The sequence below is a fragment of the Schistocerca gregaria genome, chromosome 3 (genome assembly GCF_023897955.1).
Source record: "Schistocerca gregaria isolate iqSchGreg1 chromosome 3, iqSchGreg1.2, whole genome shotgun sequence".
Taxonomy (NCBI): Eukaryota; Metazoa; Arthropoda; class Insecta; order Orthoptera; family Acrididae; genus Schistocerca; species Schistocerca gregaria.
In genome coordinates, this window is record NC_064922.1 from 407,335,615 (window position 1) to 407,362,635 (window position 27,021).

General features: G+C 42.2%; 1 protein-coding gene across 11 annotated transcripts in view; it reads right to left on the bottom strand.

The window, feature by feature from the left end:
* Nucleotides 1–27,021, bottom strand: part of LOC126354210 (uncharacterized) — a 119,951-nt gene that overhangs the window by 90,076 nt on the left and 2,854 nt on the right. For all 11 annotated transcript variants that reach the window (XM_050003673.1, XM_050003674.1, XM_050003668.1 and 8 more), the window contains exon 2: nt 9,272–9,502. In XM_050003673.1, coding sequence (XP_049859630.1) covers nt 9,272–9,502 — 231 coding nt within the window. The remainder of the gene's footprint in view (nt 1–9,271; nt 9,503–27,021) is intronic.

Genomic DNA, 27,021 nt, shown 5'->3' on the forward strand with positions numbered 1-27,021 from the left:
AAATGTTTTAATTTTATAACCAGGGTACGAAATACCCCAAGCGTGTAGTAACGCTATAAAAATACGAGCCTTTGCATGAAGGCTGTGGTGAAGTGCAGACTTAGCTAACCGAAAGGTTGCGGGAGCAAACCCTGGACGGACGATTGATTTTTATCTGTCTTTTTTTGTTTCTTAACGTAGGAACCACCTCTGAACAATGTGGATATTCCCCAGATACAAAACGTGTTTTGGTTTCCGCATTATTGTCTAGAACTCCTTTTCCCACTTAGGAAACTGGTTTGTCAGATGCAAGTCGCCAAGTGACGTCCAGTAGAATGATGTGGACCTGGATGATGAGCCACACTCAGTTATTGTTACCGGAGTCCACATACATACATTCTCCGTCTATGTACAGTAAAGGTCCTGTAATTCGAGCTAATTAGGGCTGAGGCTACCTCGAATTACAAAAAATTCTGATAATATGGATAATGACTAAATCAATGGGTTAACCGTGAATAAATGTTTAATAAGCACAATGATGATTAAAAATTTAAAAAAGAATAGTATACTACACACCTGCGTTATACGTAATTATATGAGCACACGTTTAGTGTCTCCTCCTTTATTTCAGACCATGAATCAGTTATCCAGTAAATTACGTCTTTTGTCGTACAGTTGTTACTAGACAACCAACTACTGAGCAAACAACAATCGTCAGCCAATGTTGTAAAATGTGTTCCGTTTTGTTACTTAGGCGTACCGCATTCTAACGACCACTGTTTCTGAGGAGATACAATGAGAACGGTGCAACTGATTGTCATGCCCTTCGAATTAGTCAAGGGTCGACAAAGAAAGACCAAGAGCACTCCTCGAAAGTTAATATATCTGTGGTTCCGTAATGGGAATCCATTAACAGTCTGAGACCATGGTTATTTCTGTGCATTTTGAACGAAAAGCCTAACTGGGACAGTTTTAGCTGTATCGTACATGGAAAATTGAAATAAAGTTCAAAATGTAACAAATTAGAAAGTGCGTAAAACGAACACGCAGATAACGTACACACATCAAAAAAAGGTTTGCATCGTGTCGGTTCCGAGAGTTCTGGAACCTGTACAGAAAACTGGGATAGAGATCAACGTAAACATCATTTCCGCCCTTATTCCTCATGAAAACCACACATTGAATGTTGTACCACCATACAGCGAGACCTTCAGGGGTGGTGGTCCAGACTGATGTACACTCCGTTACTACTAATACCCAGTAGCACGTCCTCTTGCACTGTTGGATGCCTGTATTGGTCATGGAATACATCCATAATTTCATCAAGGCGCTGATGGTCCAGATTGTTCCATTCCTCAACGGCGATTCGGTGTAGATTCCTCAGAGAGGTTGGTAGGCTACGTCGTCCATATATAGCCCTTTTCAAACTATCCCAGGCATGTTCGACAGGGTCCATGTCTGGAGAACATGCTGGCCACTCTATTCGAGCGATGTTATTATCCTGAAAGAAGTGTTCCACAAGATGTGTACGATGAGGGCGCGAGTTGTCGTCCATGAAGACGAATGCGTCGCTAATATGCTGCCGATGTGGTTGCACTATCGGTCTGACAATGGCATTCCCGTATCGTATAGCCGTTACGGCGCCTTCCTTGGCCGCCAGCGGCGTACGTCGGCCCCACATAATGCCACCCCAAAACAGCAGGGAATATCCACATTGCTGCACTCCTGTGACTGGATGAAAAGCATTATACAACATGGTGGCGTTGCTGTCAGGGTTCCTCCGAGCCATAATCTGTAGGTAACGGTAATCCATTGCAGTAGTAGCCCTTGGGCAGCCTGAGCGAGGCATGTCATCGGCAGTTTCTGCCTTTCCTGTCTCACTGTTATCTCCTCCAAGTCCGAACAACATTATTGTGGTACACTCCGAGACGCCTGGACACTTCCCTTGTCGAGAGCCCTTCCTGGCACAAAGCAACAATGCGGACCCGATCGAACCGCTGTATTGACCGTCTAGGCATGGTTGAACTACAGACAACACGAGCCGTGTACCTCCTTCCTGGTGGAATGAATGGAACTGATGGGCTGTTGGACCCTCTCCGTCTAGTAGGCGCTGCTTATCTTTGGACGGGTTTAGTGACATCTCTGAACAGTCAAAGGGACTGTGTCTGTGATACAATATCCACAGTAAACGTCTAGCTTCAGGAGTTCTCGGAACCGGGGTGATGCTAATTTTTTTTAAATGTGTGTATAAAGACGGGGTTTTACTCATGTTTTACCTAATATCTTAACTTTCTTACGACCAAGTCGAATTACACAGAACCTCAACAACGGGGATCGACTTACAGGAGTTCTGCTGCATTTATAAATTAAAGCCCATCACACCTTTTTTCTGCTAAACTCAGGAACCATTGTAGAGGTTTCGAGAAAATATTCACTAATATGTACGCTCATTCACGAGGAAGGTTTAAGGATTTTGAAACTCGCAAACGACACGCCGACAAATGAGAAGCCACGAAGCGCAGCGCCTATGATACACGGGTGACATTTTTAGAATGTTGCGTTCGATCAGTCCCAGCCAGCAAGTGGTGTGTACTGCTTACATTGTTCAATTTATCTGAATTTGATGATATTCTGTTACTTGACGCTTTTTTTCTGATTTTCTATTATAACTCTACACAGTGACCCGTAAACAATATTACGGCTACGTAGACACGTCACATCACCGTATATTTCCACGAGGGAAATTCCCTGTCGCACCCCTCTCACATTTTTGGTAAGAGGGCCCATTGGACATACCTTCAAGAACTCAATACAGATAAGCATGAAAACAGATGTACTGGAATGTGAAAAAGAAAGCGAAATAGAAACAGTGAAAGGTCCAACAATAAGAAATACAATGTAGAGTAGTCGGTAAAAGAAATGATGCCGTGGTTAAAGGGTTACAGTGCTGGACCGTGGTGCAGGCGAGATGTGCCAATTTCTTTTTCTTTTATTTCGCTGTTTGCTTCATTCAAATTTGTGTCTGTGTCGTGGTGTAACGTCCGTTTGGAACAACAGGTTGCAGTGTAGGAAGCTGTAATGACTTGATTCTGCACTACTACTCTATTAGCAGCCGAAAGGAAGAGGCTTTCGAGTGGGAACCACAAAACATTTAATGGTAAGGAGAGAAGTCAACGGAATGCTACACCTGAAAAACACGTCAGGTGTGTCTTACACAGCGTTAATGTCAGTACGTGTGTCATATAATAGGAATCTCTTTATCAACGATCTTAATTTTGCGAACGGTAAGTGAGTGAGATACACCTCCGTGGCCGATATAGGTATTCGTATCAATGTTAGTGTGATCACTCTGAAGTAAATGACGATAACAGACCATTTGTAACACAAACTGCAACAAATGAACGCAACAGTTTAACAGTAACATGGTTTTCTGTGCTGTTGAAAAGATATGTTTTAACGGGTTTGAAATTGAGTCCCGTTCTGGAAGTTTTAACTCTTGAATACCTTTGTTGTAACATACGTCGTAGTTCACATACGTTTATATATTGTTTTTATTTCTGTGAGACGTCTATGTGGTATCTTGCCTGCTCTCACTATTCTTCACATTTCCATGTGACGATAATGTATTGTTAACACATGACTCATATTCTATAACCAATTAATAAATCTACTGGTCATTAAAATTGCTACATCACGAAGATTATGTGTAACAGACTCGAAATTTAACAGACAGGAAGAAGATGCTGTGATATGAAAATGATTTGCTTTTCAGAGCATTCACACAAGGTTGGCGCCGGTGGCGCCATCTACGAGTACAACGCGCTGACATGAGAAAAGTTTCCAACTGATTTCTCATACACAAACGGCAGTTGACCGGCGTTGCGTGGTAAAACGTTGTTGTGATGCCCCGTGTAAGGAGAAGAAATGCGTGCCATTACGTTTCCGACTTTGATAAAGTTCGGATTGTAGCCTATCGCGATTGCGGTTTATCATATCGCGACATTGCTGCTCGCGTTGGTCGAGATCCAATGACTGTTAGCAAAATATGGAATCGGTGGGTTGAGGAGGATAATATGAAACGCCGTGCTGGATCTCAACGGCCTCGTATCACTAACAGTCGAGATGACAGGCATCTTATCCGCAAAGCTGTAACGGATTGTGCAGCCACGTCTCGATCCCTGAGTCAACAGGATAGGGACATTTGCAAGACAACAGCTATCTGCACGAACAGTCCGACGACGTTTGCAGCAGCATAGACTATCAGCTCGGAGACCATGACCCTTGACGCTGCATCACAGACAGGAGCAACTACGATGGTGTACTCAACGACGAACCTGGGTGCACGAATGGCAAAACGTCATTTTTTATGATGAATCCAGGTTCTGTTTACAGTATCATGGCGACATCGCGGTGAACGCACATTGGAAGCGTGTATTCGTCATCGCCATACTGGCGTATCAGCCGGCGTAATGGTATGCGGTGCCATTGGTTACACGTCTCGGTCAACTTTTGTTCTCACTGACGGCACTTTGAACAGTGGACGTTACATTTCAGATGTGTTTCGACCCGTGGCTCTACCCTTCATTCGATCCCTACGAAAAACTACATTTTAGCAGGATAATGCACGACCGCATGTTGCAAGTCGTGTACGGACAGTTTTAGCTGTATCGTACATGGAAAATTGAAATAAAGTTCAAAATGTAACAAATTAGAAAGTGCGTAAAACGAACACGCAGATAACGTACACACATCAAAAAAAGGTTTGCATCGTGTCGGTTCCGAGAGTTCTGGAACCTGTACAGAAAACTGGGATAGAGATCAACGTAAACATCATTTCCGCCCTTATTCCTCATGAAAACCACACATTGAATGTTGTACCACCATACAGCGAGACCTTCAGGGGTGGTGGTCCAGACTGATGTACACTCCGTTACTACTAATACCCAGTAGCACGTCCTCTTGCACTGTTGGATGCCTGTATTGGTCATGGAATACATCCATAATTTCATCAAGGCGCTGATGGTCCAGATTGTTCCATTCCTCAACGGCGATTCGGTGTAGATTCCTCAGAGAGGTTGGTAGGCTACGTCGTCCATATATAGCCCTTTTCAAACTATCCCAGGCATGTTCGACAGGGTCCATGTCTGGAGAACATGCTGGCCACTCTATTCGAGCGATGTTATTATCCTGAAAGAAGTGTTCCACAAGATGTGTACGATGAGGGCGCGAGTTGTCGTCCATGAAGACGAATGCGTCGCTAATATGCTGCCGATGTGGTTGCACTATCGGTCTGACAATGGCATTCCCGTATCGTATAGCCGTTACGGCGCCTTCCTTGGCCGCCAGCGGCGTACGTCGGCCCCACATAATGCCACCCCAAAACAGCAGGGAATATCCACATTGCTGCACTCCTGTGACTGGATGAAAAGCATTATACAACATGGTGGCGTTGCTGTCAGGGTTCCTCCGAGCCATAATCTGTAGGTAACGGTAATCCATTGCAGTAGTAGCCCTTGGGCAGCCTGAGCGAGGCATGTCATCGGCAGTTTCTGCCTTTCCTGTCTCACTGTTATCTCCTCCAAGTCCGAACAACATTATTGTGGTACACTCCGAGACGCCTGGACACTTCCCTTGTCGAGAGCCCTTCCTGGCACAAAGCAACAATGCGGACCCGATCGAACCGCTGTATTGACCGTCTAGGCATGGTTGAACTACAGACAACACGAGCCGTGTACCTCCTTCCTGGTGGAATGAATGGAACTGATGGGCTGTTGGACCCTCTCCGTCTAGTAGGCGCTGCTTATCTTTGGACGGGTTTAGTGACATCTCTGAACAGTCAAAGGGACTGTGTCTGTGATACAATATCCACAGTAAACGTCTAGCTTCAGGAGTTCTCGGAACCGGGGTGATGCTAATTTTTTTTAAATGTGTGTATAAAGACGGGGTTTTACTCATGTTTTACCTAATATCTTAACTTTCTTACGACCAAGTCGAATTACACAGAACCTCAACAACGGGGATCGACTTACAGGAGTTCTGCTGCATTTATAAATTAAAGCCCATCACACCTTTTTTCTGCTAAACTCAGGAACCATTGTAGAGGTTTCGAGAAAATATTCACTAATATGTACGCTCATTCACGAGGAAGGTTTAAGGATTTTGAAACTCGCAAACGACACGCCGACAAATGAGAAGCCACGAAGCGCAGCGCCTATGATACACGGGTGACATTTTTAGAATGTTGCGTTCGATCAGTCCCAGCCAGCAAGTGGTGTGTACTGCTTACATTGTTCAATTTATCTGAATTTGATGATATTCTGTTACTTGACGCTTTTTTTCTGATTTTCTATTATAACTCTACACAGTGACCCGTAAACAATATTACGGCTACGTAGACACGTCACATCACCGTATATTTCCACGAGGGAAATTCCCTGTCGCACCCCTCTCACATTTTTGGTAAGAGGGCCCATTGGACATACCTTCAAGAACTCAATACAGATAAGCATGAAAACAGATGTACTGGAATGTGAAAAAGAAAGCGAAATAGAAACAGTGAAAGGTCCAACAATAAGAAATACAATGTAGAGTAGTCGGTAAAAGAAATGATGCCGTGGTTAAAGGGTTACAGTGCTGGACCGTGGTGCAGGCGAGATGTGCCAATTTCTTTTTCTTTTATTTCGCTGTTTGCTTCATTCAAATTTGTGTCTGTGTCGTGGTGTAACGTCCGTTTGGAACAACAGGTTGCAGTGTAGGAAGCTGTAATGACTTGATTCTGCACTACTACTCTATTAGCAGCCGAAAGGAAGAGGCTTTCGAGTGGGAACCACAAAACATTTAATGGTAAGGAGAGAAGTCAACGGAATGCTACACCTGAAAAACACGTCAGGTGTGTCTTACACAGCGTTAATGTCAGTACGTGTGTCATATAATAGGAATCTCTTTATCAACGATCTTAATTTTGCGAACGGTAAGTGAGTGAGATACACCTCCGTGGCCGATATAGGTATTCGTATCAATGTTAGTGTGATCACTCTGAAGTAAATGACGATAACAGACCATTTGTAACACAAACTGCAACAAATGAACGCAACAGTTTAACAGTAACATGGTTTTCTGTGCTGTTGAAAAGATATGTTTTAACGGGTTTGAAATTGAGTCCCGTTCTGGAAGTTTTAACTCTTGAATACCTTTGTTGTAACATACGTCGTAGTTCACATACGTTTATATATTGTTTTTATTTCTGTGAGACGTCTATGTGGTATCTTGCCTGCTCTCACTATTCTTCACATTTCCATGTGACGATAATGTATTGTTAACACATGACTCATATTCTATAACCAATTAATAAATCTACTGGTCATTAAAATTGCTACATCACGAAGATTATGTGTAACAGACTCGAAATTTAACAGACAGGAAGAAGATGCTGTGATATGAAAATGATTTGCTTTTCAGAGCATTCACACAAGGTTGGCGCCGGTGGCGCCATCTACGAGTACAACGCGCTGACATGAGAAAAGTTTCCAACTGATTTCTCATACACAAACGGCAGTTGACCGGCGTTGCGTGGTAAAACGTTGTTGTGATGCCCCGTGTAAGGAGAAGAAATGCGTGCCATTACGTTTCCGACTTTGATAAAGTTCGGATTGTAGCCTATCGCGATTGCGGTTTATCATATCGCGACATTGCTGCTCGCGTTGGTCGAGATCCAATGACTGTTAGCAAAATATGGAATCGGTGGGTTGAGGAGGATAATATGAAACGCCGTGCTGGATCTCAACGGCCTCGTATCACTAACAGTCGAGATGACAGGCATCTTATCCGCAAAGCTGTAACGGATTGTGCAGCCACGTCTCGATCCCTGAGTCAACAGGATAGGGACATTTGCAAGACAACAGCTATCTGCACGAACAGTCCGACGACGTTTGCAGCAGCATAGACTATCAGCTCGGAGACCATGACCCTTGACGCTGCATCACAGACAGGAGCAACTACGATGGTGTACTCAACGACGAACCTGGGTGCACGAATGGCAAAACGTCATTTTTTATGATGAATCCAGGTTCTGTTTACAGTATCATGGCGACATCGCGGTGAACGCACATTGGAAGCGTGTATTCGTCATCGCCATACTGGCGTATCAGCCGGCGTAATGGTATGCGGTGCCATTGGTTACACGTCTCGGTCAACTTTTGTTCTCACTGACGGCACTTTGAACAGTGGACGTTACATTTCAGATGTGTTTCGACCCGTGGCTCTACCCTTCATTCGATCCCTACGAAAAACTACATTTTAGCAGGATAATGCACGACCGCATGTTGCAAGTCGTGTACGGATATTTCTGGATACAGAAAATGATCGTCAACTGTCCTGGCCAGCACATTCTCCAGACTTCTCGCCGATTGAAAACGTCTAGTCAATGGTGGCCGGGCAACTGGCTCGTCACAATACGCCAATCACTACTCTTGATGAACTGCGATATCGCGTTGAAGCTGCGTTTGCAGCTGTACCTGTACACGCATTCAAGCTCTGTCTGACTCAAAGCCCAGGCGTATCAAGGCTGTTATTAGGGCCAGATGTGGTTGTTCTGGGTACTCATTTCTCAGGATCTATGCACCCAAATTGCGTAAAAATTTAATCACATATCAGTTGTAGTATAATACATTTGTCCAACGAATACCCGTTTGTCATCTGCATTTCTTCTTGGTATAGCACTTTTAATGGCCAGTAGTGTATCACACCTGCCAAGACTACAGAAAGAGAAAAAGCATTTCAATGACTGGACGGACAGTTCATAGTGCGGCGAAAAAAATGAGGCAAGGGAATTTTTAACAAGGCTCACCCGCTTGGCAGTCCCACACCATGACCGCATACCCACGACGCTATTGTTGTTGTTTCAAGGTGTTCTTTGCAGCACTTCTTGTTCCGACCGTTCACTGTTTCTATTTTGCTTCATTTTCACAGCTCAGTACACCCTCTTCCTGTTTTCATGCTTGATCAATTTTTGACGGGTCAGCTTATCACTAAATCTGAGAGGGATGCGATGGGGAGTTTGCCTCATTAGTGGCACCTGTGCGAATCCGGGGTGGACCGTTTGGGCGAATATAAGCGATTGGTTTGCGTACAGAAGCACGTGGGCATTTTTCTCCTAATCAATACTCGAATGAAGTAGAAATGGAAAAAAAACTAATAGTTCTGCTACGATGAACCGTTCTCCATGCCCTGTACAATGCCTTCCGGGGAATAGATGAAGATGTAGAAAAAGTAATCTCGTATGCAATGTGCGTACCTGTTTTATCCAAGTTGCTGCAGATATCTGGTAAATAAATTCGAACCAGTTTGTTGTCTATTTGCTTCCGATACTTGCACCATTTTGAGAGTTTCTTCAGGTTAAGTGCTTCAGCAGAGGGGTCCTGTCGATCCGCCAGTCCCGCTTCGGCACGCAATGCTTTACCAGACTCGCCAGTAGCGGTGACGTCAAGTACGGACGTCACTTCCGTGGCAGTTACCATCTCTTTTCCTGCAAGCATACAGCAGTCCAACTTTAGCAGACTGTATACGCGTATCGGGTACTTAATTTACGACATATTCAAATACCATAGTTTATGAGCTGCAATAGCATGATGAAGACAAGGTTTTTACAGACTAGAGTTTACGACTGGTTGTGGCAAAAATACATAGTTACAGGTAGTAACTATAAAGCTGTCGCTACTTAAATCGTAGTTAGTAGGTTTGTTGTTTAAACAAAAAGCCTTTGACAATGTAGACTGGAGTACACGTTATGAACTTCTGAATATATCAGAGGTATAATAGAGAAATCGAAAGGTTTTCTGTGACTTCTACAGAAAACACGTTGCAGTTATTAGACTTGAAGAAAATGAATGGACATCAGTAATTGCGAAAGGAGTGAAATAGGTTTGTTGCTCAATTTGTATGTTGACGAAACAGTGAACGATTCTAAGAAGAGGTCCAGAATATCAATTACACTTCATCGAAAACAAAACCAATCTTTATAATTCTCCCCTAGACGCAAGGGAATTAGATGTTCTGTTTAACAGAATATGGAGTGTATTGAAAAGAAGTAACAAAACAAATGTCATCAAAAGTGAAACAAAATAAATAGTACTCGAATTAAATTTGGCAAAGCTGAGGAAATTATATTAGGAAATGAGACACTGTTAAAAATAGATAAATTTCATTGCTTGGGTGGAGGAATAATTGTCCACAAGGCAATGAGGAATGCAGAATGGCAGTCGCGGAAGATGCTATTCCTATTAAGTGAAATATATCGACATGCAATGACACTTGAGTGTTCAAAAGTATTTTTTAAGGTATTATTCTGGAATGTGGCTTTCTACAGAAGTAAAACATAAGCGATAACCAGTGCTGAAATTAAGAGAATAAAAGCTTTTGAAATGTGGTGCCACAGAAGAACGTTGAAAAGTACTTTGGTAAATAGGATAAATACTTGATAGGACACATCCTGAGGTTTTAAGGACTCGTCAATTTAGTTATGAGAAAAATGCGAGCGTAAAAATTGTAGAAGGAGACCAAGGCTACGGTAAGCAGATTGTAGTTTTTTATGCATTACACTACGTCTGAGGCATGTTCACGATGCACTAACTTGAAGAACTGCATTAACTCGTGTTCGAACTGAATAAAGGAACAAGAATAGATAGTGGCACTGACGATCTTGGATATATTGGTATTAAGATGAGCGCTAAGGCAAAGAATGAGCAAAAAGAATAAAAAGCGGGGTAATAATAGCGACTGGATTACTCAGAGGGCTAGGGGAGGGTGGACGGTCATTACTTATTTAGCGTGACGGCATGTGATAACCAATTTCATAATCATCAGTTATCTGCTATATTAGCAGGTCCTTTGCCTCTCCATTTTCTGCGATCCATTACTTCCTTTTTAAGGCTGCTGTATGTTGTACCGTCCATCATGTCATCCAGTATCTGGAATCTCTTCCTTCCTTGTTTCCTTTTCCCTTCTGCATAACCTTCTGAAACTGTTTTTATCAGTCCGTCATTCTTTCTTAATATATGTCCAATCAAATTTCTTTTTCTTCTCTTTATTATATCTAGTAACTGTCTATTCTCTCCCACTCTTGTTAGTACCTCTTAATTTTTTACTCTGTCCATCCAACTTATTCCTTCCATCCTCCACCATGTCCACATCTCAAAAGCCTCTAGCCTTTCCCTGTCTTTCTTCCTCATAGTCCATGTTTCAGCGCCACATAGAAGAACACTCCATACTACACACTTTATGAGTGTCTTCCTATCTATCCAGACCGCTGCCGAAAATTCTCCTTTTCTTATAAAACGACTCTTTTTCCATTCTATCCTTGTTTTAATTTCTGTGGTGCACCTCCAGTCAGTGTCTATCCTGCTTCCAAGATACTTAAAATTTTGCACCTGTTCTAGTATTTCTCCATTCAGCATAATTTTTATTTCCATATTTCCTCCTAGTGCCAATACTTTTGTTTTATTCGCGTTAATTTTCATTCCATATGTGTTTCCGTTATTTTCATGGTGTCCACCAAATCCTGTAATTATTTTTCCCCTGTGGCTAGAAGGACCATGTCATCAGCAAACCTCAAACACCCTACCATTCTTCCTCCAATTTCTACGCCTTTGTCATTTAATGAGCATTGGTCAATCATGTTTTCCAAGTAAAGGTTGAAAAGAGTAGGTGATAGATAGCATTCTTGTCTTACTCCTTTTCCTAGTCCGATCCAGTTTGTGCTTTCTACTCTCACTTTAACTGAAACTTTTTGATTAAGATATAATGAGTTTACAAGTCTTCTGGTCTTCCAGTCCACTCTCTTTTCCCTCATTATAGTCGGCCAAACTGCATTGTAAAATGCCTTTTCTAGGTCGATGAAGCACATATATAGGTCTCTTTCTTTTTCAATGAACCTTTCTCCCAAGATTCCTAGGAGCCCTATAGCATCTCTGGTGCCCGTATTTCGTCTAATGCCAAACTGCTCCTCGCCGAGATTCTCCTCCATTACTTTTTCAAGTCTTTTATTAATTATTTATAACATCACTTTGGCTGCATGTGAAATGAGATTGATTGTCCTGTACTCGCTGAATTTCTTGGTTCCTTGTTTTTTTTCGGTAATGGAATCATTACTGTTGTCAGAAAGTCCTCAGCCTATTGGCCTCTGTCATATATTTTATTACATAATCTCAATATTTCTCTTATCCCATCTTGGTTCAAGCATTTTAATATTTCTCCTGGTATCGTATCTGTACCTACCGCTTTGCCATTTTTCATTACAGCTATGACAGAGTTTACTTTTTCCATTATGATGGTTGGTCCTTTCTCGTCATCACTTACACTGTTGTGTGATTCAAGTTCCAGAGTTTCTGGTTTGTTATTTGTGTCATATAGCTCTTTTAGATATTCTTCCAATCTCTGGAGGACATCGTCACAATCTTTGTACACTACCTCTTCGTCTTTACTCAAAATTTCCATAGTAGCACTTCCTGCTCTGTTTTGTTCCCATGCCATAGTCTTTACTCTTTTGTATAGTAAGTCGTATCTTCCCTTTCTGTCCAGCTCTTCAATTTCATCACATTCCTCTTTTAGCCGTTTTTCCTAGCCTGCTCTGTTTCTCTTCGTAGTTCATTTTTTTACCTTCGGTATATCATTCTTGCATCTTCAGTGCTCTTGTTTTTCAATTTTCTTCTCTCCTCCATCTTGGAAATTATTTCTTGTGTGTCCCATGGTTTTTTGACCTTTTCCCTTTTACATATCCTATATTTTGCTCTCCTGATTTAATGATTCCTTCTTTCAGCATATTCCGGTACTCGTTGGCATTATCAGGTGGTTCTTTGTCTGGTAAAGTGTTTAGAAACTCCCGAGACAGCATTTCTGTAATTTGTTCTTGGTTGGATCTTATCTTCTCTAGATTCCACTTCTTCACCATGGTCGCCTTCTTCAGTTTTTTTCATTCTTATTTCTATTTCTGCCATAATTAAGTTGTGGTCACTATTATTATCTGCACCTGGTAATGTGTACACCTTCTTGATTCCATTCCTGTATCTTTCTTCTGCCAGTATAAAATCGATTTGGTTTCTGTATTTATCCCCCGCTGATTTCCAAGTGTAGAGACTCCTCTTGCTGTTCTTGAACCATGTGTTTGCCGCTATCAGCTGCCCTTCCCTGCAGAAGTCAATTAGGCATTCACCTCTATCATTTCTCTTTCCGAGACCATGACTGCCTACTATGTTTCCCTCTTTCCCTTTTCCCACAATATATCCAATATACCGGAATGTAAAATAAGTTTTGGTGTTGCTTCGACTGATAACATAACAAACTGTGATTAAGCAAAGCTCTCATATTACTATCTCGTCGTGCGTCTGGAAATTTTTGGATATTCTCACAATTTCACATGCACACATTCACACTGTTCTTTTCATTCACTGGTATCTTAGAAAGTGACGTGGCCACAGGGAAGGCACGAACTACAAGAATGCCACATAACTGGCACGTGTAGTGCTGGATTGTAGGCAAGGTATAATATTCTACTTTTAACAAATCGAAGTACATGAAAGGAAAGCAGTAATTGCGAAGGCAGCGAAATAGAGTTGTAGCCTACGAACATTGCTCAATCGTTCTTTGGTGAATCAGTAACGGAAAGTACGGAAGTGGGGCTGTTCGGTCTAGGGAACAGCCCTTCAGTGTCATGATGTTTACGAATTCCCTTCACGTTGAAAGATTACTGTCACGACATGGTTCTCAAGCCCCGTTCAAGCATCCCGATAGTTCAGTGAATATGGTGTCACTCGCAGATGCTGAAATTGACTATACAAAAGTTCAGGTGTTGAACCTCCCGCCGCAGGCTGATGACAACTTTCTAAAGGATGTATTGACTCCTTATGGTAATATAAAAAACGTCCGTCGCGAACGTTGGTCTTCACAACACAGATTACGGTGTAATAGTGGAATTCGTCCGGTGGAAGTGCATGTCAAACGCAATACATTTAAAAGTGTGTAGTTAATGCGTTCGTGTCATGTATACTGGACAAGAAGGAGTCTGCTTTCTGTGCAATGGAAGAGGACACGTTCGGTCTAATTTCCCGCAGAATAATTTCGTATTGAAGCCGTCATTAGTGCAGCGTGAGAAATTGATAGTTGCTGATCCTGTTCCTTCCACTCCACTTTGCTTAATCCTATTGACCGCAGGATAGAATCTGTAACAGTGACAAACAAGCGATGTCGCACTCAAGATGGTGAGGGTGAGGATTTGGCTGTGCCTTCTGCCCCAACCTCCACATCATCGATTTTGCCCCCTGCTCCTCTCGATGCTACGATACATTTCGTCCGTGGTACGGTGAGTGGCGAGGAACTTATCTCCAGTATCCCTCCTGTTTGCGAAGTGGCTCCCTCTCAGCTGCCTGTCTGTGGAGACAGAGCGGAGTCCCCCCTTCTTCTTTGTGTCCTCCGTTACAGTAAGAGACAATGCAATATCCTCCTGCCCTTCGTTTTTAGCCGCCGACGGTTTCCCAGATTTGCCTCCTACAACAACTCCCGAGGGGACTAAAATTAGCTACCAATTATTACCTGCTCCATTGGTAGTTCCACAGAATGCTTCCGCCTTGGTGAATGGACTCGCGTTGCATGTCCCTTGTTCTGAAGGGCAGGAAGCTGTGCCTATGTCCCCTCCCACACCTCCGCCTGCAGAGGCCGCCATGTCATGTAGCTGACAGAAACCGCTTAAATAATCTGACTGTGCAGTGCCACGTAAGGAATCTAAGAAACAATGTTATAGTGGTGGGGGTTCTAGTCCTCTGATGTCTAATTCGTCTCTGGACTCCGCAGTGGACCTTGACGCTCATCTATCTACCTAATTCTGCTTGATACGTTCCGTACGTCCCTGTATATCTGTGATCAATGACCCAAGCCTACACGTTCCTTTCCTTAGATGTTAATCGTATGGAATCAGAATTGCGACTGGCTTCGATGTGTCAGTCCATTTATGATACATGTGCGGACACAGCCCTCTTACAGGAGGTTTTGTTTAGGAATTTATGCTTACTTGGTTTTCATACGATTTTTAGTACAGCAACCGAATATTCTACGGGGACCACCTTATTCTCTCGCGAAGGCATTCCTATTGCTAGGGTGGAAATGTTGGTTTCCGACATGGGCATAGGTTGTCAAATTTTTAATTTTGCCTTGGTGCTTTTATATGTCCCTTCTAACACTGCTCGCGCAGTAGATCGTTCGCGTTTTTACAACGAGGATATTGTTTATCCGTTGCGTAAGAGTTTTCCGGTTATTCCGTTCAGTGGTGTTTTTAACTGTGTGTTGTTTCCTGTCGATCAGTCTCCAAATATTAATTTATCATTTGAATTACATGAATTGGGCCGCTCCTTGCACCTGAAAGACGTCTGGATAGTGTAAATACCCGAATTCAGTTAAAGTTACCCACTTTACTGTGACTTCTAGGAGCAGGATAGATAGGTTTCAATTGTCAGACTGCCTTAATGTTGCAGTAATCCCAGCTTCCTTTATGGATCTCTGATGACTACAGCACTCTCCGTGGATGTTGAAGGTCGCTCACCTAGCTGCCCTCTCTCCCGATGAAGTGACGCGAGGGCCGTGTGGGAGCGTACTCTAAGGTCCACTGGGAAATATTCTTCCACCCTTGACTGGTGGACACAGCTGGCAGACTTTGATACATTTATGTGCTGCCACAGCACGAGACTTTCGGAGATGTGATGATTATTACTATTCCATATCGCGTGAACATAGTGCTGCTTCGGATCACGCCCCTCTGCGGATTGCAGATGTCAGGCGTATAGAGGCCAAATTGTTGACCCTGAAGTGTATGCAAATGGAAAGCTTGAATATTCGATCCATCAGCGTTCATTGGTGACGCAAGAACTGGCTTCCTTATTTCATTTGCTTCGTCATGAGACCCGTCGTCTACGCGCTTGTGTTCATTCTCTCCCGACAAATAATGTACGTACCGCAATGGCGCGAGTTGATATAGTGCGTGTCTTACACCAATACTATGTAGACATCAAGTCCAGTGATACCTTCTACGACCCACTATTCACTATCTTGGATACGACAATTACACCTGACCATAATGTAACGCTCTTAGCTGCCTTTCAGTCTAAGGAAGTATACAAACTTAATGTCGGACCGCCTTCTCAACAGTCCCCGTGTCTTGGCGGACTTCCTAAGGCATTTTACGTGCGGTTTTCACCGTTGTTGGCTGCTTCCTTTAGTCCCTTTTGTGTGAAGTGATACAGGATAGAATAGTGCCGACCACGTTCAAATTGGGAAAAATTGTTTTAATCCCGAAACGCCCTGGACCGGCTACCCTTTATAGCTTCCATCCAATTACTTTGTTAAAATTTTAGTATAAGACAGTGTCGACGACATTTAATAGTAGGATGTAGGCTCTTATGCAGACGATTGTTGCAAAACGTCTAAGCTGCGTACCTGATCGTACCATTCTTACCCCTATAGACGAGTGTCGTGGCGTGGTTTCGATTGCTGCTGTAACGTCCGTCCTTGTGCCCTTGCTTTTCTAGACTTCGATAAGGAATTTGATCATGTTAATCACGACTTTTTGCTTCGGATTCTGAAGTCAGTTGGTTTTGGTGTTGACACAAGGCGAGTGCTCTCAGATCTGCTTACGGGTAAATCGGTTTCGGTAGCTGTTAATGGCAATGACGCCCCCGATAAATATCCATAGGTGAGTGCCACAAGGAAGCCCGCTGCCAATGACTTTGTGTTGTCTCTGGTGCCCCAACTTCTGATGCTAGCAACCCAGCCGACAGGTTGGACGCTTTCCGTCGGGAGTACAGCTGTTCGTGCGTACATGATGGTTCTACTTCGCAGTCCTGCGGAGATACCTGGACTGAAAGCCACAATCGATGATTTTTGTCGGAGTTCAGGTGCACTACTTAACCCTTTCAGGGGCAAAATAAAAAATAATAATTCTTACTTTTCCCTTGTTTTTATTGTATTTATTTTCGTTTAGTGAGACAGAAAAATAAATGTAATAATTAAATGAAATATACATAAACTGAACACGTACAGGGTGGTTTCAAATGGAGCCACTGCCCGCTAAATGCCATCACTTTTGATGATACAGTAAAAAGCAACTCCTTTCTGCAGATAAGCATAAGGCTACCTGTCAGTGACTACATGTCCATCTGCTTCTGTGGGGTTCTTTCTTTGTGCTGCAGAGCACGCAGCGCCTTGAGGTTCCATGTTTTGGCAGATGTTTTGCTTCAGATATACGTTTCTCATGGGGTACAACAGTTTTGAATTTTTTTGCAGATGTTTCTGACGGTGAACTGGGATGGCCAGGACTATCTTTGAAGATGTCTTCTAAAATCTTTTAGCACTTGTCTCGCTATTGGATTACATAATCGAAACATAATAAATGCATATCCAATAGAAATATCAACTATATACCAAAATAATCTTAGCCACCACCTTCGTGATTTCCTGTCTATTGCATAAAAACTGTTCATCATATCTGCCTTATCGACACATCCCATATTTGCATTATATGATTTCACTATTTTTGGTGAAGGAGCCTTTCTGATTTTTCCATCCTTTTCTTTACGGCTGACTACAGCAACATGACTACACGTTTGTCATTCCATTTTATGCAGACAATGCCATCAGAACGAACTGACCAGTCAAACTCTCCTCTCTGCGACTCTTTGTATGTTTTATTATGGCGATGCGTCCTCGTGGTATAAGGTAATAAAGAACTTGACTCCAACGAATGAGCGACTTTTCCGTATTGGGCTTAGCGACACGAATTTATGTAGTCGTTCTACATCTACAGATACGATACGACATCACTTTACTTGTGGAGGGAGGTCATGTGGCAAATTGGTATTGGATAAGGACACAAATGACCTTCCTTACGCGATCTTCTGAAACTGTACACACTACGGACATCATATTGCTCCCAGATTTTTCCTTCTTTCGACGGTCGGAAAGCCATATCGTTATGTTGTTGATGGGACACTTCGTTCATGGTGTACAAGGCGAGGGGGAGATCACATGAACTTCATGCAATACATGATCACTGCCTATTGGACATGCTTGCGAATGCCTCGATAGCGAGACCTCTTTGTCAACAAGTTGCTTCTTGTCTTCAGTCGGCTAGGTTTTTGTTAATTAAATTTTTCTTATGATAGGTGTTTTTCTTTCTCATTTATGTTCGCATTTGATTTGCTTCGGCTTATTCTCTCCTAGTTTCCCTGTTCGTTTTGTTTTGTCTAACCAACGCTCCAGTTCTTTTGCAAAATGTGTATAGATGAAGTGTATATGCACATGAGCGTGTTCAATTCTTTCAATCAAGTTAGGGTTTTTATTAGTTTGCTATTTAGAATATAGTCTGATTTCGTTGCCAACAGCAGCAGAAAACGGTATAACGAGAGTAGTATTCGTTATGGGTAGGGAGGTTCCGCAGAGAGAGTATTACTGTGAACAGTTCAATGATAATAGTCACAAGGGATTGGAATATGGTTGTAGGGGAAGGAGCAGAAGAAAAGTGTTACGGTAGAATACGAACATTGTACTAAGAATGAGAGAGGAGAAAGACTAATTGAGTTTATATATGTATATAAAATTACTAAAATACAAAAAAACTATATAAAGACAACTGTCGATACATATCATGAGAGCTTTGTGGTGGTTGGTCGGCTGTGTTCTCGGTTTTTCTCTCCTTTCTCCTCTTATTTATTATTCTGTTATGGTTGTTAATTTTTTCTCTCATTTGCAGCTTGTATTACATGATGTGTCATAAAGTAGCGTGTTTGCTTCTGAAGCAAGGACTGCTTTGGGTCATGGTTCCAGTCTCGCTGAAGCTAGATCCATCGACCTTCATTCTGGAATACAGCTATGTGGCCTCTGATCTCCCGACAACGCACCCGCCGATGGCGAAAGATTTGTACACCACCACTCAGTGTTTAGTTCCGCGTAACGTGGTAGAAACCAAGTGCCCAACTGTCATTTGACCACGATTGTGGGAAACAAAATACAACCACTTTCCGCCAACTACCGTGCTTGTGACGAGGTGTCAAGGCAGCAAAAATAAATATGCGACGACATATCGGATTAACGGACTCGCCACTTTGCCTCGACTGTCGCCTCCTGGACACCGGCTAGCATTGCGTCAGGTGAGTGTCGTCGTCCATCGTTTGGCGACTGACGCGGAAAATCTTGGCATGTTACCTACGTTTTTCACCTGACGCGACTGAGCTTCGGTCCGGATGACTGTTAATTTCCCAACGCCAAATACCATGCGCTTAAGTGGCTCAAAGGAATGAAAATCGATAATATCTACGGCGAAGAGGACAAAGTGGAACTTGTTTACTGGTAGTATCTCCCACCGCTCTTGCACGCACACCATGGTACAGTAGGGTCTAGGGGGCGGTTGGTTACCAGGGTCAGGGTAACGTATGGAGCGCAATGACCTGAATTGCAAACAGTGACAAAGGAAAGCGCTTATCTGATTCCCGGAACGCTGCATTCATTGAGGTATTAACAATGCAGCTTGGTTTTGTTCTAGATGTTTTAGACGGGATTCTTGAAAAAAGGTTCTGTTCCCTGGTTTAGAGCAAGCAATATACAAAGCTATTTTACTTTATATTTGAATCACTTTTAATTGTAAAATTTTGTTTTATAGCATTTTCATTCGTACACATTTACTAGTTATAATCAAGTAATTACAAAAATAAATAAATAAGAAAACAAATAATGGACACGTGGAACCTATTCATTTGGAGAATTTTTGCGAGTATTTAGGAGCAACGCCTGAAGATGCATTAAATATTTCTTTTTATTATGGTAGAGTTGAAGTGACGGCTCCAAGTAGGAGATATCTGATTTTTGTTTCTTTTATTATTGGAGATTAAACTTGGATGAGATGATAGATTCTCGTGAAAAAAGGGTAGCGTCTTAAAAAAAACACAGAAGGGGTAGCGTCTGTGATTAGTAGCTGAAAGATTTTTACACCACCCTTTGGCGTCCAGTTGCTTGTAACCTGGTAGAAACCGAGTGCCCAACTGTACAGTAAAGCACCCTAATGCCACCACAGCTTAAATTTTGAAAAAAACATCATCGGCATTGGTGGCGGATGATATAGGGCATAACAATTCATTGTCATTCTGCCAACATCCTTTTCAGAGTGGGCGGAGGAGCGGGAAGAGTTTCAGGGCTCTTTCTTGCCTTTGGAATGAGAAACTGACCCTACGGCCCGATGAATCAGAAACGGTCGTGCTGTAGTTGAAAAAGTGTCATGATCTCTCCATTGGCAAAAGATTCCGGAACAGTCCCCCACTCCACACTGTAAAGAGGCAGGTGATCATGAGAAAACGATTGAATAACCAAGGAAATGATAACATTCTACTCGTAGATGAGTGGAAAGTTAAAAGTTTTAACGTGGTAGCAAAGGGCAATACTAAGACTCAACCTAAATACAGCGGGATCAGTAACAGTGAAATGGAAAGAATATAAGGATTTTTGATAGGATTAGTATAGAGTAATACTAACAGCGGCAGAAAACGGTATAACGAGACTAGCATTCGTTATGGGTATGAAGGTACCACAGAGAGAGTATTACTGTGAACAGTTCAGCGATGATTGTCACAGGGGATTCGAATATAGTAGTAGGAGAAGGAGCAGAAGAAAGTGTTACGGGAAAATATGGACATGGTAGTAGGAATGAGAGAGGAGAAAGACTAATTTAATTCTGCAATAAACAGGGAGTACTCTGTTCAAGAATCACAAGAGAAGGAGGTAGACTTTGCAAAGGCCAGGAGGTACGGGAAGATTTCAGCTAGATTACATCATGGTGAGGCAAAGATTCCGAAATTAGATACTGGATTTAAGGCATATAAAGGAACAGATGTAGACTGAGGTGTTGAAGTGAGACACGGAAGTACTAAGAGATGTAGATATATGCTTGAAGTTCCCTAAGGCTATAGATATTGCGATAAGGACTAGCTCTGAGGCAGCTCAGCTGAAGCGGAATTGGATGTCTCAAAAATGGGCAAAGGTAACTGCGGAGACCCATGCAAGAAGGAAGCACAAAAAAGTTCAGGTAAATTCAGGAACACAGAAATACAAGTCACTGAGGAGTCAAATAAATAGGAATTACAAGGAAGCAAAGACGAAAAGGCTGCATGAAGAATGTGAAGTAATCGGGAAAGAAATGATAGTCGGAAGGACTGACTCAGCATATAGGAAAGTCAAGAAGACTTCCGTTGAAATTTAAAACAAGGGTGGTTACATTAAGAGGGCAATAGTAATACCGCTGCTGAATACGGAGGAGAGAGTGAACAGGTGTGAAAAGTAATCTGAAGACCTCTATGATGGGAAAGACTTGTCTGATGTGATAGAAGAAGAAATAGGGAAAAAAGAAAGACTGGGTTTAAATTCCCGGCGACATTGACGTCATTTGAGACGGAACACAAACTCGGATTACGTCAGGGACGGGGAAGGAGATCGGCTCTGCCCTTTCAAAGAAACCATCCCGTCACTTGCTTGCAGCTGTTTCGGTATATCACTAAAACATTTCTGGATGGTCGGACGTAGGTTCGAACTGTCGTCCTCCCGAATGTGACTCCAGTGTACTAACCATTGCGCCACATCACTCGGTGAATTAGGAGCTTCTGTGCAGAATCAGAGAGGAAAGGAATATTTAGAAAACAGTGATAAAAAGAAGGGACAAACTGATAGCAGAAATGAGACCAGCGAGAAACTTAACATTAGCATTGATGGCCACAAAGCAGATGAAGTTAAGCAACTGTGCTACATTGGCAGCAAAATAACCCTCGACAGTCAGCGCATGGAGGTCTTCATAATCAGGCTAGCACGGGCAAAAAGGGCATTCCCGGTCAAGAGAGGTCTACAGGTATCAAATATAGTCCCTAATTTGAGAAGAAATTTCTGAGAATGTGTTTTGAGCACAGCATTGTATGAAAGTGAAACATGGATTGTGAGAAAACCAGAGCAGAAAATAATCAATACGTTTGAAATGTGGTGTTACAGACGAATGTTGGAAACGATGTGGACTGATAAGGTACTGAGTTAGGAGCTTCTGTGCAGAATCAGAGAGGAAAGGAATATTTAGAAAACACTGATGTAAAAGAAGGGACAAACTGATATGGCATCTGTTCAGACACTAGGGAATAACTTCCGTGGTACTAGAGGGAGCTATAGAGGGTAAAAATTGTAGAGGAAGACTGAAATTGTAATACATCCAGCAGATGAAGAGGTTGACAAAAAAAAAGTGATTCGTGGAGAGCCACATGAAACCAGTCACAACACTGATGACTCAATTTAAAAAAAAATTGTGGCACTACCAATCATAACCTATGCAACTGGGGACCTACGGTCTTATTTCTAAATATGCGTCTAATGCCGGTATCATCGCCAAGCCGACTGTTCTGAAGCCCCTTTAATGAAACAACTTGGAGGATTATAAAAACCAAGCACCAAAATCCTGTATGGTGGATTTTTTTTTTTTTTTTAGTCCTGAGTTATTTTCTGGATGTATTCCAATCTCTGTCGTCCTCTACAGCTTTTGCCCTCTACAGCTTCCTCTAGTCCCTTGGAAGTCATTCCCTGATGTCTTAACAGGTGTCCTATCATCCTGTCCCTTCTCCTTGTCAGTGTGTTCCACATAGTCTTTCCCTCTCCGAATCCGCACAGAAACTAATTCCTCAGGTTATCAGTCCACCCAATTTTCAAAATTTGTCTGTAGCAGCACATCTTAAATGTTTCGATTCTCATTTGTTCCAAAAGCCAATATTTCACTACCATGCTATGCTGCGCTCCAAACTTACATTATCAGATATTTCCTCTTCAGATTGAGGACTATGTTTGATACTAGTAGACTTCACCTGGCCAGGAATACTCTTTTCGCCAGTGATAGATTTTCATGTCCTTCTTGCTCCGTCTGTTACTGGTTATTCTGTTGCCTAGGTGGTAGAATTCCTTAACTACGTCTACCTCGGGACGATCAATCCTGATTTTAAGTTTCTCGCTGTTTTCTTTTCTGCTATTTCTCATTACTTTCGTCTTTCTTCAATTTAGTCTTAATCCACATTCTATACTTATTAGATTGTTCCTTCCATGCCGCCGATCTTGTAATTTTTCTTCACTTTCGCTCACGATAGCAGTGTCATCAGCGAATCATTTCACTGGTATCCTTACAGCTTGAATGTAATACCACTCCTGAACCATTTCTTTATTTCCATCATTGCTTCTTCGATGAGGAGATTGAATCTTAGGGGCGAAAGATTACATCCCCGTCTTACACCCTTTGCAATTCGAGCACTTCATTGTCGGTCGTCCACTCTTAATATTCCCTCTTGGCTCTTGTACATATTGAATATTACCCGTCTCTTCCTATATCCTACCCCTTTTATTCTCAGAATTTCGACCACCTTGCACCATTTTATATTGTCGAACGCTTTTTCCAGGTCGACAAATCGTATTAACGTGCCTTGATTTTTCGTAAGTCTTGCTTTCATTATCACCCGCAACGTCAGAATTGCCTCTCTAATATTAATACCGTCCCTAACGCCAAACCGGTCATCATCTAATACATCCTCAATTTTCTTTTCCATTCTTCTGTTTATTTTTTCTTCAAGCAATTTGTATGTATGAGCAGTTAAGGCGATTGTGCGATGATTGTCGCACTTATCGGCTGATGCAGTAGTCGGAATAGTATGGATGATATTGTTCCGAAATTGAAATGGGATGTCACCAGACTCTTAAATTTCACACAACAACGTGAATAGACGTTTTTTTGCCACTTTCCCCACTGATTTTAGAAATTCTGATGGAATGTTATCTATCGCTTCTGCCTTACTTCATTTTAATTCGTCCAAAGCCCTCTTAAATTGTGATTCTAATACTGGATGCACCATATATTCTTATTCACATCAGACAAATCTTCCCCCTCATACAGGCTTTCAGTGTACTCTTTCCACCCATCCGCTCACTCCTCTGTATTCAACAGTGGAATTCCCGTTCCACTTTTAATGTTACCACCTTTTGTTTTAATTTCAACGATGGATGTTTTGGCTTTCCTATACGCTGAGTCCGTTTTTCCGACAATCATTTCTTTTTTCGATTTCTTCACATTTTCCCTGCAGCCATTTCGTCTTTGCTTCCCTGTGCTTCCGATTTCTTCATTCCTCAGCGACTTGTGTTTCTGTATTCCTGAACTTCCCTGAATAATTTTGTACCTTCTTTCGTCGATGAACTCAAGTATTTCCTCTGTTACCCATGGCTTCATGGCAGTTACTTTCTTTGTGCCCATGTCTCTTCTGAACTTCTGTGATTGCCCTTTTTAGAGATGTCCATTCATTTGTACTCCCTACTGAGGTATTTTTTATTGCTGCATCTGCAGGCTTAGAGATCTTCAAGCGTATCTCGTCATCCCTTAACACTTCTGTATCCCACTTCTTTGGATAATGATTCTTCCTCACTAATGTATTAAACTTCAGCCTATTCTTCATCACTACTTCATTGCAATCTGAGTCCATATCTGCTCCTGCGTAGACCTTATAATCCAGCATCTGATTTCGGAATGATTGCCTCACCGTGATGTAATCTAACTAAAATATCACCAAGCCTTTTCCAAGTGTACCTCCTCCTCTTGTGATTCCTGACTTGAGTATTCCCTATTTCTGGCTGAAATTTGTTACAGAACTCGGTTAATCTGTCTCCACTCTCATCCCCTGTCCCAAGCCCTTATTCTCCCGTAACCTTTTCCTTTACTCCTTCCCTACAATTGCATTCCAGTTCCTCATGACTACTAGATTTCCGTCCCTCCTTCCGTACTGTATTCCCGTCTCAATATCTTCATATACTTTCTTTATCTCTTCATATTCAGCTTGCGACGTCGGCATGTATGGGTGCACTATTGTTGTCGGTGTTGGCTAGCTGTTGATTCTGGTAAGAACAAACCTATCACCGAACTGTTCGAAGTACCACACTCTGAGGCCCACCTTCCTCTTCGAAACGAGTCCTACTTCCGTTATACCATTTTCCGCTGCTGATGATGTTACCTTATACTCATCTGATCAGAAATCCCTATCTTCTTTCCATTTCACTTCACTGACCCCCTACTATAAATAGATTGAGCATTTTCATGTCCCTTTTTCAGTTTTTCTACCTTCCCTACCATGTTCAAACTTCTGACATTTCACCCCCCGACTCGTAGGACGTTACCGTTCTTTGGTTATTCAATACTTTTCTCATTGTCACCTCCCCCTTGACAGTTCCCTCCCGAAGATTCGAATGGGTGACTATTCCGGAATCTTTTGCCGATAGAGAGATCATAATGACACTTTTTAATTTACAGGTCATATGTCCTGGGGATACACTTTCCGTGCCGTTAATGCAGTGGTTTCCGTGGCTTTCTGCATCCTCATCCGTTTGTCACTGCTGATCCTTCCGCCTTTAGGGCCTCTATAGATATTTGTACACCACACATTTTTAACAATAATTTCATTGTTACTTTCCCGATCGAAAGAAGTCTGTGAGAGGTACAACTTAACCGTTACTAAAACGAGATGCGCAGCCTGTATACTAGTCTTAAACGAAATTTGTAAATGTGTAATATGTATGTTGCCCTTCACGATGAAGACCATGATAGGTGTGGAAAACAAGCTTACATTCCAGTTGCTGTTATGAAGATTAATGCTTTAAGTACAATCGCAGAAATCAATCAAACCTGTGTATTACTTCCAAAGGCTTTGAGTAAGCAAACAGATGTATCATGGAATGAGTATCATGGAATGAGTATCAATTACTTCAGTGCTAGGTGCTAAAATAATTTGTTGTAGCCAGGTGGAGTGGCCGTGCGGTTCTAGGCGCTTCAGTCTGGAACCGCGCCACCGCTACGGTCGCAGGTTCGAATCCTGTCTCGGGCATGGATGTGTGTTATGTCCTTAGGTTAGTTAGGTCGCATAGGTCGCATAGTGCTCAGAGCCATTTGAACTATTTTTTCGTGTTTACTTTCAAGTACTACGGCCAGGACCACCACAACACACACACAAATTGCGAGGTTCGCACCCTGATTATGACTCAGTTTCCATTCGTGGAATACATTCGTAGACGTGCGTTCCCGTTTAATGTCTCACAGCTGCTTACAGTGGGGTATGAGAAGTACCAATCTCTCAAGAAATATGTAAGTCAATAGCTGAGAGTATACGGAATGTGACTGCTTCATCCGGAAAATGCTTGTAAGTAAAAAAAAAAAAAAAAAAAAAAAAAAAAAAAAAAAAAAAAAAAAAAAAAAAAAAAAAATTGCTCACAATAATACCACCCTCATATCTAGAAGGGGGATAATACACTCCAAGTCAGAAAAACGGTCGGGAACTTCATTGACTGGAGTAAAATTTTCTTAGTGATGAATCCGCACTGAAGTGAACCCCAATGATCAGCGAAGACGTGTATAGAGACACTTCATACACTGAATCTTTTACTTTTCCCTTATAGTACAGAAATAACTTGATCTGCGGCATCAAAATAAGACCAGGAAATATTTTCCTGCACAGAAAGTCAGCAGAGTCGGACTGCTGTTCATGATACATTTAGATATTGAGCGTCATTATTTTCTAGCGAGAATAGACGGTCAAGAATCTAGAATGAGTGAAGAACTGACATGCAGGGCTCTCTGATGTGGCCGGAAGTAGCCGAAGTCGGTATAAGCTATACATGTGTGAAGTGCAAGGAAAGCAGTTGTGTCTGTAGTTGTAGGGAGTGGATAGGAGGGAGACCATTTAAGCCACAGACACAAGGGCAAAGAGATGAATGGGTAAAATTTACACACGGCAAAAGCAAAAAGAGGCAGTCACTATATTTTTATGTTGAAAAGAGAATTGGCCATCTAACCAAATAATGTCCTTAGATCACTGACAGGTAGCTCCTTATTTACTGACGATTCAGCAGCGTTTCCGTATTGAGTTTTCGAAATTCCCTCCCGCGAGACAAAAAAGTTCTCCAAAATGATACCAT